The 12,339-nt window shown below is 52.8% G+C and overlaps 1 protein-coding gene across 29 annotated transcripts in view; it reads right to left on the reverse strand.

The window, feature by feature from the left end:
• The window catches only part of SNAP47 (synaptosome associated protein 47), a 52,630-nt gene that overhangs the window by 25,806 nt on the left and 14,485 nt on the right, over positions 1-12,339 (reverse strand). For all 29 annotated transcript variants that reach the window (XR_010150018.1, XR_677799.5, XR_008537387.2 and 26 more), the window contains one exon: positions 7,142-7,683. Coding sequence is in view for 15 of the 29 variants with exons in the window: in XM_054659549.2 (XP_054515524.1) it covers positions 7,142-7,683 (542 nt within the window). In the remaining 14 variants the exon portion in view is untranslated. The remainder of the gene's footprint in view (positions 1-7,141; positions 7,684-12,339) is intronic.

Below are 12,339 nucleotides of genomic sequence, written 5' to 3' on the forward strand. Positions count from 1 at the left end.
AAAAGAAAACAAAACTAGCCAGACATGGTAATGCATGCCTGTGGTCCAGCTACATGGGAGGCTGAGGTGGGAGGATCACTTAAGCCCAGGAGTTGGAGGCTGGAATGAGCTGTGATCGCGCCACTGCACTCCAGCCCAAGTGACGGAGTAAGATCCTGTCTCAAAAAGTAAATAAATAAAAACCTGGAATCAACTGAAAGGAGTGTCTGGGCTGGAGATAAGGGGAGGCCAAGGTTGTTATGGAGATTAGGTCTTATAGGTGGCCGCACTTAGAGATGACAGATGGCAAGTGTTTCCTATTCCAACCTTCAGGAGGAGGAGGGCATAATGAGGCATGTCTGACCCCCTCCTTCTTGTCATGGTCTGAACTAGTTTTTCAGGATTACTTTGGAATCCCCTTGGCCAAGATGGGATCCATTCAGTTGGCTGGGGTGCTTAGGATTTTACTTTGGTTTATACAACTAAAGGACCTAGTTTAGCGTTCTAAAGAAAAAGGTCTCAAGTGGCAGCCATCAGTTATTTTAGGCAGTCTTGGTCAGCTTTCCTCTCCAGGCAAAACACTTTTGATTCCCTCTCACAGGTCCTGGTTTTAGTCCTCTCAATTTCCTGTGACCCCCTCATTTCCTCAGTGTTCCCCTCAAAGGCCTGCAATGCTCCTGTGCCTCCTGAAGGAGCAGGGCAGGCCACCAGCTCTGATCACAGTGCTGTGAGGTGACCTGCCAAGCACACAATGACATGGGTGCACACACTTTAAAAATCTCTATACAGCCACTGAGGAAAACAGCATGGAGGCTCCTCAAAAAATCAAGGAGGAACCGTTTTGGAAGTGCTGGAAAGGGAAGGGCGTGGTCCCTTTAAATGATATGGAAGAGGGGAAGGGAAATGCTGGGTAGAGGAGGGCGTGGTCCCTGGCTAGGGCTCCACCCTTACGGATGGACAGATGGAGGAAGGTAAAGACAGGCATTTTTGTTTTCCTGCCCAAATGCACTTCCCAAGACCACCCTGGCCTGCCACACCCCCATCCTGTGCCTATAAACACCCTGAGACCCTAGCAGGCAGACACACAGGTGGCCAGACCTCAAGAGGAGCACATCAGTAGAGGGACACAAGGGCAGCTGGATGTCAAGAGGAATGCACACAGGCACCAGCACGACTGTAGGCCACCAACTGGCAGAATGATGCAGAGTTTGGCTGGGGCAGTTGGAGGAGAGCCCAGGCCACTGAGTGGCCCAACTCCAGGGGAAAACCATCTCCCTTCGGGCTTCCCCATCTGCTGAGAGCTACTTCCACTCAATAAAACCTTGCACTTATTTTCCAAGCCCATGTGCAATCTGATTCTTCTGGTACACCAAGGCAAGAATCCCAGGATACAGAAAGCCCTCTGCCCTTGCAACAGGGTAGAGAGTCTAATTGAGCTGGTTAACACAAGCCACCTACAGATGGCTAAACTAAAAGAGCACATGGTAGCACACACCCACTGGGGCTCCAGGAGCAGTAAACATCCACCCCAGACGCTGTCGTGGGGTTGGAGACCCACAGCCTGCCTGTCTGTATGCTCCCCTAGGAGGTTTGGGCAGCAGGGCACTGAAGCCAGCCCTGGCTTCAGTGGCTGGCTTCAGTGCCCTGTTGAACGCCCTGTGAGGGGGACAAGGGAACCTTTCCTATTTCAGAACCACCATGATTTTGCAATCCTGCTTGTGGGTTTACACCTGTTCCATGGTGAGCAGGCCTATGTAAAACTGCCTCCGACGTGAGGAAGCTGAGAGGCTGCAGAAAGAGGATGACAGACCCCGCTTCTCAGAAGGAAGCATCTAACAGCGACTTATGGACAGGAAGGCAGGTCTGTGTCTTAGGCAGCAGTGAGATGAGGCAGTGGATCCCATGCCATGGCCCCCAGACCCAGGGTTTCTGCACCACAGGGGACATATGTGTAGGACAGACCTGGCAGGAAAAGATAAGAATGCCCCATGAACCTGCCCAAGGGCAGAGTATGTGGTTAAGTACCTGCCCTTACACAAGGAACAATAAGTGAGGTAGAAATCTTAGAGGCACCCCCAGAAATGGGGTTAATCAGATGTTAACAAGGCCTATTAGTATCCAAGATGGAGTTGCTTTAGCCCCCACAATAGCCAAAGGGAATAAAACCAGTACCTCAAAGTGACACCGGCACTCCCAAGTTCACTGCAGCGTGCTTCACTATAGCCAAGGCATGGAAACCACGTGTCCATCCACAGACGGATGGATTGAGAAAATGGAACAGTACTGACTCCAAGTTAGAGAAAAGCTTGTTTACTTGAACACAATTATTGCTTTGCTTGAGTCTGTAGATTATTAAAAATGCCTTGGGAAAACAGGACCTTCAACAGAAATAAAAGAAAATACACCAACCAACAACTCTGAGAACCAACAACTCACTCTGGGACTCAACAGCTCTGGGAACCAACAGCTCTGGGAATGGGCTGGCCAGCCTGATAAGAATAGGCTGATGGTGCCTGCAGAAGGCCACAAGGCATTGACCAAGAAAGCAAGGATTAACTGCCCATCTGAGACTCTGCAGGTTTCACAAGGGTGCTTTAATCTTCTCCCTTAATTTCCCTTAAAAACCCCTGATCTGGAGTCACAACTCCAGGGGAGGTGATCTTTGAAAACAAGTCTACCACCCAGAGGTTGCTGGCTTCCTTAATAAAGCTAACTTTCCTTTCACCAAAGCTCATCTCTTGGATTTTGGCTTTCAAGCAATGAGTGGCCGAGACCTGAGTTCGGGTACAAAAATATAGTGTCTATATGCCATGGAATTTTATTCAGCCACAAAAAAGAAGGAAATCCTGCCATTTCACCAAGATGGACAGACCTGGAGCACATTATGCTGAGTGAAAGGCACCAGACAGAGAGAAAAACCCTGCATGACGCATGTGGGACCTAAAGAAGCCAAACTTACAGAAACAGAGAGAAGGGCAGGTGTGGGGCGGGTGGGGAAGCGGGGAGAGAGTGGCCAAGGGCACCAGCTTCAGTTACGGGATGAATGAGCTCCGGGCAGTAATGACATGGTAGCTGCAGCTCTCCATACTAATAGTACACTTGAAATCTGCCAAGAACACAGATCTTAGGTGTTCTTAACATTCTCAAGGAAAAAAAGAAAAAGGGAACAAAATGACAGGCATGTGAGGTGAGAGATGTGTTCGTGCGTATGACTGTGGTGGTGACTTCACAGTGGGTACAAACACTGCATCACCAAGCCACATGCCTGAAATATACACAGGTTTTCTCAGCAATACCTCAATAAAGCTGCAAAAAATAATTATACTTAAAAACAAAGTCTTGGCCAGGCGCAGTGGTTCACGCCTGTAATCCCAGCACTTTGGGAGGCCGAGGCGGGTGGATCACGAGGTCAGGAGATTGAGACTATCCTGGCTAACACGGTGAAACCCCATCTCTACTAAAAAATACAAAAAAATTAGCCGGGCGCGGTAGCGGGCACCTGCAGTCCCAGCTACTTGGGAGGCTGAGGCAGGAGAATGGCAGGAACCCAGGAGGCGGAGTTTGCAGTGAGCAGAGATCGCGCCACTGCACTCCAGCCTGGGAGACAGAGCGAGACTCCGTCTCAAAAAAAAAAAAAAACAAAAACCAAGTCTTTATGTAATTGGCCCCATTCCTTCGCATTGTTTTTCTGACCTGCTTTTCAAAATCCTGTGTCAGATTTGTCTTTTTCTTGTGTCTGTTCTGTTTCTTGCATGTCCTGGAGGCTGGGCGCCCTGCCTGTGGGCCTGGGGAAGGCACCAAGGCTGCCTGCACCTGAAGGGACCGGCGTGGGCAAAGGCCAGGTGGTCTCCGACACTGCGACCTGCAGTCCTGCCAGGCTGACGACCTCAATCCTCCTGCCTGGCGGGAAAGAGCTCTGAGCACCAGCACTAAGAAGGAACTGGACATGAATACAGGCAGGCACAGGGCCTCACTCTGCTGTGCTCCTCGGCACACAAGAATGGGGGTGCCGAGGATCAGCTGAGAGTGCACCTGGCCGGCGGTGGGGCCTGCGGTGGCCAGGACAGGTAGTGGGACAGGTGGTGGGGCTGGCGCAGGGTGGCAGGCTACCTCTGGGAGACAGCTGCTGAGCAGGAGAGAGACGTGGCGGTGCAGGCCGACGCAGGTGAACATAGGACGGCCTGTCCCAGGAGAGTGGGCGACACAGGGCGGGCTCTTCTTCACCGCACAATCAAAGCCACAGTGTTCAGGGAGCACTAAAGGGGCCCAGGGGCTGGGTCAGATGCCGGCACTGTGGGTGGAACTCTTGTTTCTCTGGCTCGGCCAGTCTTTGGGTCACCCACTACATTTCCAGAAGAAGGGACAGGCCCATCGCTTGGTGCCCGGCTCATTTCCCAGCAGGAGTCCATATCAAACATGGGGGCTCTGGGTCCATGCCATGGATAATCGTGTGCCTTGGCAGCCTCCTCCCAATCTCCCTCTACACAGTCTCTGGGTGCACACAACGCTGGCACTGATGCCATGTGGCCACACAGAAACTCGGCTGGGCACAGAAAAAGATGCTCCTTCTCCATGGCATTTGTTTTGTCTGTGACTGGGAGGAGGATGACACCCCAGGAAGCAGGGAAAGCCACATTGTGCACCCACAGCCTCCCCTCCAGGACCGCAGCACCCTCGCCTATGGCCAGGGCTCAGTCCTCTGCGAATATCCCCAGGCCTCCCCCTGCAGACACTCTCAGGGTCCAGCCCAGGGACACCCCTCAGCAGCGAGCCAGGGCAGGGAGAAGCCAGGACGGAGGCACCGTGGGGAGGGCTCCAGAACCCCACAGGCCGGAGGGCAGAGGGCCAGTCCCAGCTTGCCAGGGCATGTGCCTCCCAGGAGGCTGTGATGGTCACATTAGTGTCCACATAGCGGGGCCACAAGGCCCAGTCGTCAAGCACTACTCTGCACGTGTCTGTGATGGTGTGTGTCCATGAGATTAAATAGAAATTGGCGGACTCCCAGGAAAGCAGCTGGGCCTGTAATGTGGGCAGGCCCCGTGCAACCTGCTGAAGGCCTTAAAAGAACAAGAACTGATCCGAGAAACAGAGTCATGGCCTTCGGCCTGCAACTGTCCATGGGGCTCCAGCTGCTGGCCCCCTGCAGACTCTGACTAGGGCAAAACACACACCTGCCATCTACACAGAAGAGCTGGGATTGTCGGGGGCTCTGTCATCTTCCGGCTCCGGCCTTGTGCCAGCAAAGCTCTGACTGAAAGGATCTCCTCTTAGTCAAGTACAAGATGTGACCTCAGTCCAACTAACCTGCATGCAATACTGATGCACCAATATGACCCCAGCTTAGGGCTGAGGGACAGTGGCCAATGCCAAGGCGGGATTCCAGGGACACAGAGGTTCTGCCCACTGCAGCTGTGGGTGCTGGGAGGAAGTTCTCACTTTCCTCCGAACAATCACAAAACGAGAAACAACACGCTTCAAAATGACTTTTCAAGAAATAATAAAAGTAATTGAAAGCATGTAAAAACCTGAGCTATGTGTACTGAAACACACACACACAGATGACACACACAAATACACACAGACACAAACAGAAACACACAGACACACATACACATACAGACAACACACAGACACACACACACACACACACACACACAGGCTCTCAAGGACGTGTCCTTAAAAAAGGGGCAGAGAGCAATAGAGAAGGACGGCAAACTCAACACACACTTCTCCGAAGACAAAGGAAACAGACAAACATAGTGGCAGCCTGACACTGAAAAGCGGGCAGACTGGCAAATCCAGGAAGGTGGATAGTATGCCAGCAGCGGCATGCTGAGAGACCATGCAATTAGGGTGCCAGAGCCCTATGGGGTGATGAGGAGGGAGTACCAGCACCCTCCCAGCAGAGGTAGGAAGAACCAGCAACACGCGGGCACAAGTCCATGTGGCACTGCACTGGGAGATCCTCGGCTCCCAGATGGACCCACCCAAGTGGGCACCCCCGGATCCCAGAAGAGGGACTGGATGGAACCTGAGGGCAGAGGGAGTAAACTTTCTACCTGAGCCAGAAAGCAGCCCCCCAAGACTCACGCTCCAGACAGGACCCCAGGACGAGGAACTGAGGGTCCCAGTAAACAGCCCATGGCTGATACCTCAGCCCCACACACACCATCTTAGGAAAAACGACCGCGACAAAAAAGGCAATAAACAAGCACCTTGAAAACCCAGAAACCATAAGCAAAACAAGGCTATTAATAATATCCAAACAGAGAAGATGCTCGGGCCATGACGCAAGACCCGAAGGTTTTTCCAGGAAACTGGAGGAACACAAAAGAGTTCTAAGAAATTACAAGTACAAATGATAAATGGTAGGAAGATAAAAACCAGAAACACACACTAGAATAGCAACACTAAAAGAAAGCCAAATACGAAAGGAGTACCCAAACAGAAGATAGCAGGACTCAGAAAGCAAAAATCGGACTTGGAAAAAGAAAAGCATTCTTAAACAAACTGAAGAAATTTTCTGGACATACACTAGGATTTTCATACTAAGAAACATAACAGAAGAACATAGCTCATGAACAAATGGCCGATGCTGACAGGAGACACCTCACTCACAGAGACTGTCACCAAGACAGACCTCACTCCACCCTCTGTGACCTCAGAGGCCAGGGCCTGTCCCCATTACCACATAGGAGCCACAGATGCTGACAGGAGACACCTCACTAACAGAGGCCATCATCAAGACAGACCTCACTCCATCCTCTGTGACCTCAGAGGCCAGGGCCTGTCCCCATCACCACATAGGAGCCAGAAACAGAGGAGTGTGTACAGGAGGTCACAGCACAGTCTCTGCTTGCTGGGTGTGGACTCAGCATGGTGCAGTGGACAGCAGTGGTGCCAGGCACCCAGTGAGCCAGCACTCACTCAGATCTCACTGTCTGTTTCCAGCAGAGTGTACAGTGTATTCACAGCCTCGCTTTCCAAGTGCTGGATCTTACTGTACGTACCCACTAAGCATGTACAGCAGGTGCACAGCCAGGATCTCAGAATGCTGGATGTGTGCAAATATGGTGCAGTGGCCTGGAACAGTGCCTGTGAGCCTCCACACATGTGCATCTTACTCTGTGTGTGCCTTGCAAAGTGTACACAGCAAGCCCACCTGTCCGCCACCTCCAGGTCTGACTCCATCTTGTCCAGGCCTCTCATGACGCTGTCCAGCTGCTGGCCCTGGTGGTGCAGGACCCTCGCCGTGTCCTCCAGGCGTTTCTGGGATCCAGCCATGAGTCCCGTCAGCTCCTCGCCCCGGGTCCTTGGGACAGATGCGTCTGCCACGGCTCCAGGCTGAGACAGCAGCAGCTCCCTCCAGAAATGCTCGATGATGCTGAAGACCACATTTCGACTTGGCCGCAGGGAGCTGAACCAGTGCTTGGCATGGCCCTTCTCCAGGATGGTGATGGAGCTGAAGATAAAATGTGAAGCCTCCTTCTTGATCTCAACTATGCTGGAGAGGGGGAAGCTGACCAGAATCTCTCCAGTGCTGTCAGTCATGAACCTGAGCGACAGCGATGTTAAGGACAGCTGTCCAGTAACCCATCGCCTCTTGGGCTCCAGGTAGTAGGTGCACGGCCAGGTGTGGATGCAGACATCCCTGCTCATCTGTTCCTGGGTCTGTGTGCGCCAAGGTCCAGGCCTCTTCTGCCTCTGAAGGAGAAGAGACAGTAACGCTCTGCCGTCACCCGTGGACTGGAGACACAAGCAACCCCACAAGGATGCTGCCTCCCCTGTGGCTCTGGGCTCACACAGGCTGCAGCACATGGCTGACTCTCGATCCACCTGTGGCTGCATGACGAAGCCCATGTACCCTCTCAGCAGGTGAAGGAAGAGCAGCCAGAGCAGGAGGGCTGGTTTGGAACCAGGACCCCTGAGTCCCAGACTTATGCCCATCCCCCAGGCAGAGGGTTCACACTGTCATCCCCCTCACCACACTCTGTGCCCCTGCACCCAGCAAAGCCACCCTGCTTAGATCAGTGTCCACTGCTGGACAAGACTTGAGGAGGACATCACTGGAGACTTTGCCAGGGCCCTGGGCCTCGGACCTCAGTCCTAGGACGTACTCTCAGACCGTTCCAAGGAGCGCTGTCTTTTGGCCATGATGTTCCCTCTAGATGCACATTCCCCTTTGGAAACTTCCATTCATCAACTTCATTGCATAGAGAAAACAATCCTGCAGACAAGTGTTTTCCCTTCTCATAACCCCACCTAACCTTACAGCGTTCTACAGAACTGAGTAGTAACACGTACGCGTACTAACTTATTGTGTGTATGTAGTTTTACATAGCTGCAAGCAATGAAGGTGTCCTATCATGTTTTCACATCTACATTTATCAGTACAGTTTGGAAAGTCTTGGATGATAGATTTGAACGAACCCTCATGGAACATGCAGCCCAACTGTCTCATCGTACAGATAATGTAAGGTTAAGAAAACACAAGGGCCTTGCGCAAGATCCAGGCACGAGTGCAGGACTCTGCCAGGGCCAGAGCCAGGCCGGGGATGCCTCACCAAGGTTCTGACAGCAGAGAAAGGTCCAAGGGTAGGGTGGCATTTCTCCCACTTCTCTCACAGAATTTCACTGTAACGTGACTTTACTTATACAAACAGGACAGCCAGCCAGTGTAATCCCCCCAGACATCAAAAAGTGTGGGCTTTCCATGGCACAGCTAGAGGCTGTGGGGTCCTCCTCATTCTGGCAGCACGTTCATGAGTCCTGCTGTGTGCCAAATTATCTGCTGGGCACCACCTACCCTGATCCGTCCCTGGTTCCTGCAGCTCATGCAGTTACACTCTTAAGAGCCAGGTCTTTCATGTAACTGCTGCACTGGACACCATGCCCCCAACACAAGTCTAGACAAGACACACTGAAAAGCCACACCTGCATTGGAAGAGCTTGCATCAAATGGGACCTTAATTGTATGAGGACACAGCCATCTGAGAACGCACAATATGTCGTCACACGCAGACCACAGGGTGTGCAACCACTGCAGGGAAGGAGGTGTGGCTGGACTGTGGGGGCTGCCTGGCTAGTCTCCCCAGTCCACAGAATGCCCATGTGGCCACAGATGGAGCCCCACCGACCTTCTCCCACACCTGTCCTCCTTCTGGGGCATGGCACTCAGCACATGGAGGGTGCCGCCTGCTCATCTGGCTGGAAGTCATGAGAGGGGAAGGGCCCCATTTCATTAATTACCCTCCTTGGCAACAACCTGTCACTGAGTGAATGGGATGGATGTTTGGGGCTTTCAGATGTCTGTGCAGCTGGGCCCCTGGGGCATGGCTGAGGTGGCAGCCTTGACTGAATGCCCTGTGACTGGACAGATTTGGTCCCAGCCAGGCTAATCAATGAGAAATCCCGCTGGAAGCCTAGACAGGATGAGACTGGGTGGATGTGGATGGGATGCACCTCTCCTCACATCCCTGAGTGTCCGTGGCAGCTTTGGCCCAGACTGTTTTCCAGAATGCCTGCGTGGCGAGCAGCCTGGGGCTGCGACTGGTTTCTCCCTCTTGGCCAGAGAGAGGATGTGAGCCGGGTACTAAGGATGCCGTCTCCTCTGGGGGCAGAGGTAAGCAGGCTTGTCTTGCTGACATGCCCATTACAGCATGGGGGAGTTCCTGAACCCGGGGCTCTCCAGCTGTGACACTGATCCACCATGTGTGTAGCATCCACCTGGGACCCAGGCAGACAGGAAGCCCGCTGTGCCGAGACAGCTGAGACCATCAAGGCTGGGGCCTCCTACAGGAAGGTAGAAGCCGTCTCAGACCCATGTAGCCCCTGGGTGATGTGTATGACATCTGCAAGGCCACTCTATTCTGGGGTGTGGGTCCTTCACACCAGACTGCTCTCTGATGCCACTAAGTATTTAGGCAGCAAATGCCACACACCCGCTCTCAGCTCACAACACCCTAAGATGTTTCTATTCGGGGACATCAAGACTTTCTACAAATTTTATTTCGTTTGGAAAGTAAGCATATGAAAAGTTCAACATTAGGAGGTCAGGAAGATGGCTGCACCTGGGGAGAGGGGAAGGCCCTGCAGGGGCCTCTGTGGGGCTGCTTCTGTCCATGCCTTGCCCTGAGTGCACTTGTGATTTTGCATGCTCTGTTTTGATTCGTTGGTATTTCTGTACATAATGGTTCAATTAAAGGTTTATTGGATGTTTATAACAAACAATAGAAAATCACATTAAAATTAATAAACGCATGCATGACAGGTGTACCAGAACTAAATTTCAGCTGGGTGCTACAATTCCAAGAGCATTTGAAACCACTGCCTCAGTCAAAAGCCCAGGGAGAAGAGCACAGCCACACAGGCCACACAGATCCTGGCACGCTTCCTCTCACCGACAATACAGGTGCAGAGTCAGGGCAACCAGCTCCACCCGAGGCTGTGGGCTCAGGCAAGTGAGCGAGCCCCTCCCTCCTGCCCCTATCCCTGAGTGGGGCTGACAGTTGTGTGGCCCCACAGCCTCATGAGGTCAGCAGGGCGCTCCCAGGTGCTTGGCACAGCACAGCCACTCCCCGAGGCAGGACTATCCCTGGGAGCACCCAGGAGCACCCACAAGCACTAGCTTGGCCTGGCAGGCAGGAGCGCCTAGAGCCTGCCGTTTTCTTGAATCCACCTGTTTCACGACTGCCAGGGCGTTGCCACACCCAGGATCTGCCATTGGTCTCTCTGTTTTTAGTATCTGAACAGAGCTGGCCATAGACAACACCTAACCACAAAAGCTCACACACAGAAGGATGAGGAGGAAGGAGAGGAGGGGGAGGGAGGGAGAAGGGGAAGAGAGGAGGGGGAGGAAACTTCACTTGCAATGTGCTCAATATATACAAAAGGGGCCACATTAAAGCGAAATGACCCGACTCCTTCACAGCACAATGAATTTAACTTCTACGCTGATGTGGCTTAAGTATTCCACAAATACCTCCCAGTATTCCTCTTAAATCTCCGTAGAAAGGTCAGGACTGAATTTCCCAGACACGCATACATGCCAATCAGCTGTTGGTGTCCACTCTGTAGATCAGTCCAGATCACCAGCTCTCATTGCTTGTGTGAACTGATCACTAATCACCAGTACAGCCAGCCCGCCACATCCTTGGGCTCCACATCCGTGGATTCAACAACCCACAGGTCAAAAAATACTAAAAAAAGCTGTCCCTGCACTGAACATACACAGACTGTTTTTCCTGTCTTTATTCCCTAAGCAACACAGCACCAACCACAGCATGCCACCGTGGCAGGCTTGTAAGTGACAGAGATGACATAAGGCTGATGGCAGGACGCACAGAGAGGACACGTGATACCACGCCACTTCACACCAGGGACCTCGGCATCTGCAGGAGGTCCTGGGACCAAACCACAGGTACTGAGGGTCGGCTGTACCTGAGATTAGGAGAAGCTGAAAAGGAAGCTGCTATATTAAGTAAGAGAATTCTATCATCAACACACAATAAGATACGAGACTTAGAAATAATAAAAATGTCAGGGTTCGAGGGATGCTGTAGACAGCTTATTGTGGTGAAAGCTCAAGGAACCCAGGGCACCTTGGCTGACCCCGTCTCCCAACTCCAAGAAAGCAGCTCTTAGGGTATGGGTATCTAAGGAGACACAGGACACAGTCCAGGCACCAAGGGAGGTCCAGAGGAGCAGACAGATAGTGACATTCAAAGACCAGCAACGATGACACGGCCTGTGACTGCCACTGAGCAGTGAAGGGAGCAGGTGTCAGAGAACCTTCTAGAAGAGCCTGCAAGGCCTGGGACTGCCGGGAAGGTGAGCCTTCTGTAGTCTCGAACATGCAATGCAGGGGCAGCAAGGGGCCGAGGCCAGCAGTGACTACAGCACCCAGTCACAGAGGAGAGGCGGGGCTCAGGGAGGCTGGAGCCCATGGGAGGCCGGAGCCCACAGGAGGCCTTGTGAGAACCTGTCTCAGCCAGACTGCAGGGAACCCCAACATCAACAAACACAAAGCACCTCGCACTCTCCCTGCCCAGGAAGGCTCTAGGAGATTTAAGGCTGGCCTCCTCTTCTGGGGAGGGCCTGACAGGTGGGCTTGCAGCACACACCAAGGCCAAGCAGATCCATGGGTGGGCCAGAGCCGCCCTTCCTAGGCGACACCATCTCTCACCACCAGGAGGAGGCCAGAGGGACCCTAGGCAGCAGGTATCTCACTGCACCTTCCTCTGCAACCGGGGAATACTCACCTGAGCACCCCACATGGCCCCTCAGGAGACACAGAAGAGGGCGCCAAGACCTTCAGTACCATGGTCAACCTAGCTACACCCCCAGGGTCACAGCAAGGGC

Source organism: Pan troglodytes, chromosome 1, assembly GCF_028858775.2.
Source record: "Pan troglodytes isolate AG18354 chromosome 1, NHGRI_mPanTro3-v2.0_pri, whole genome shotgun sequence".
Lineage (NCBI taxonomy): Eukaryota > Metazoa > Chordata > Mammalia > Primates > Hominidae > Pan > Pan troglodytes.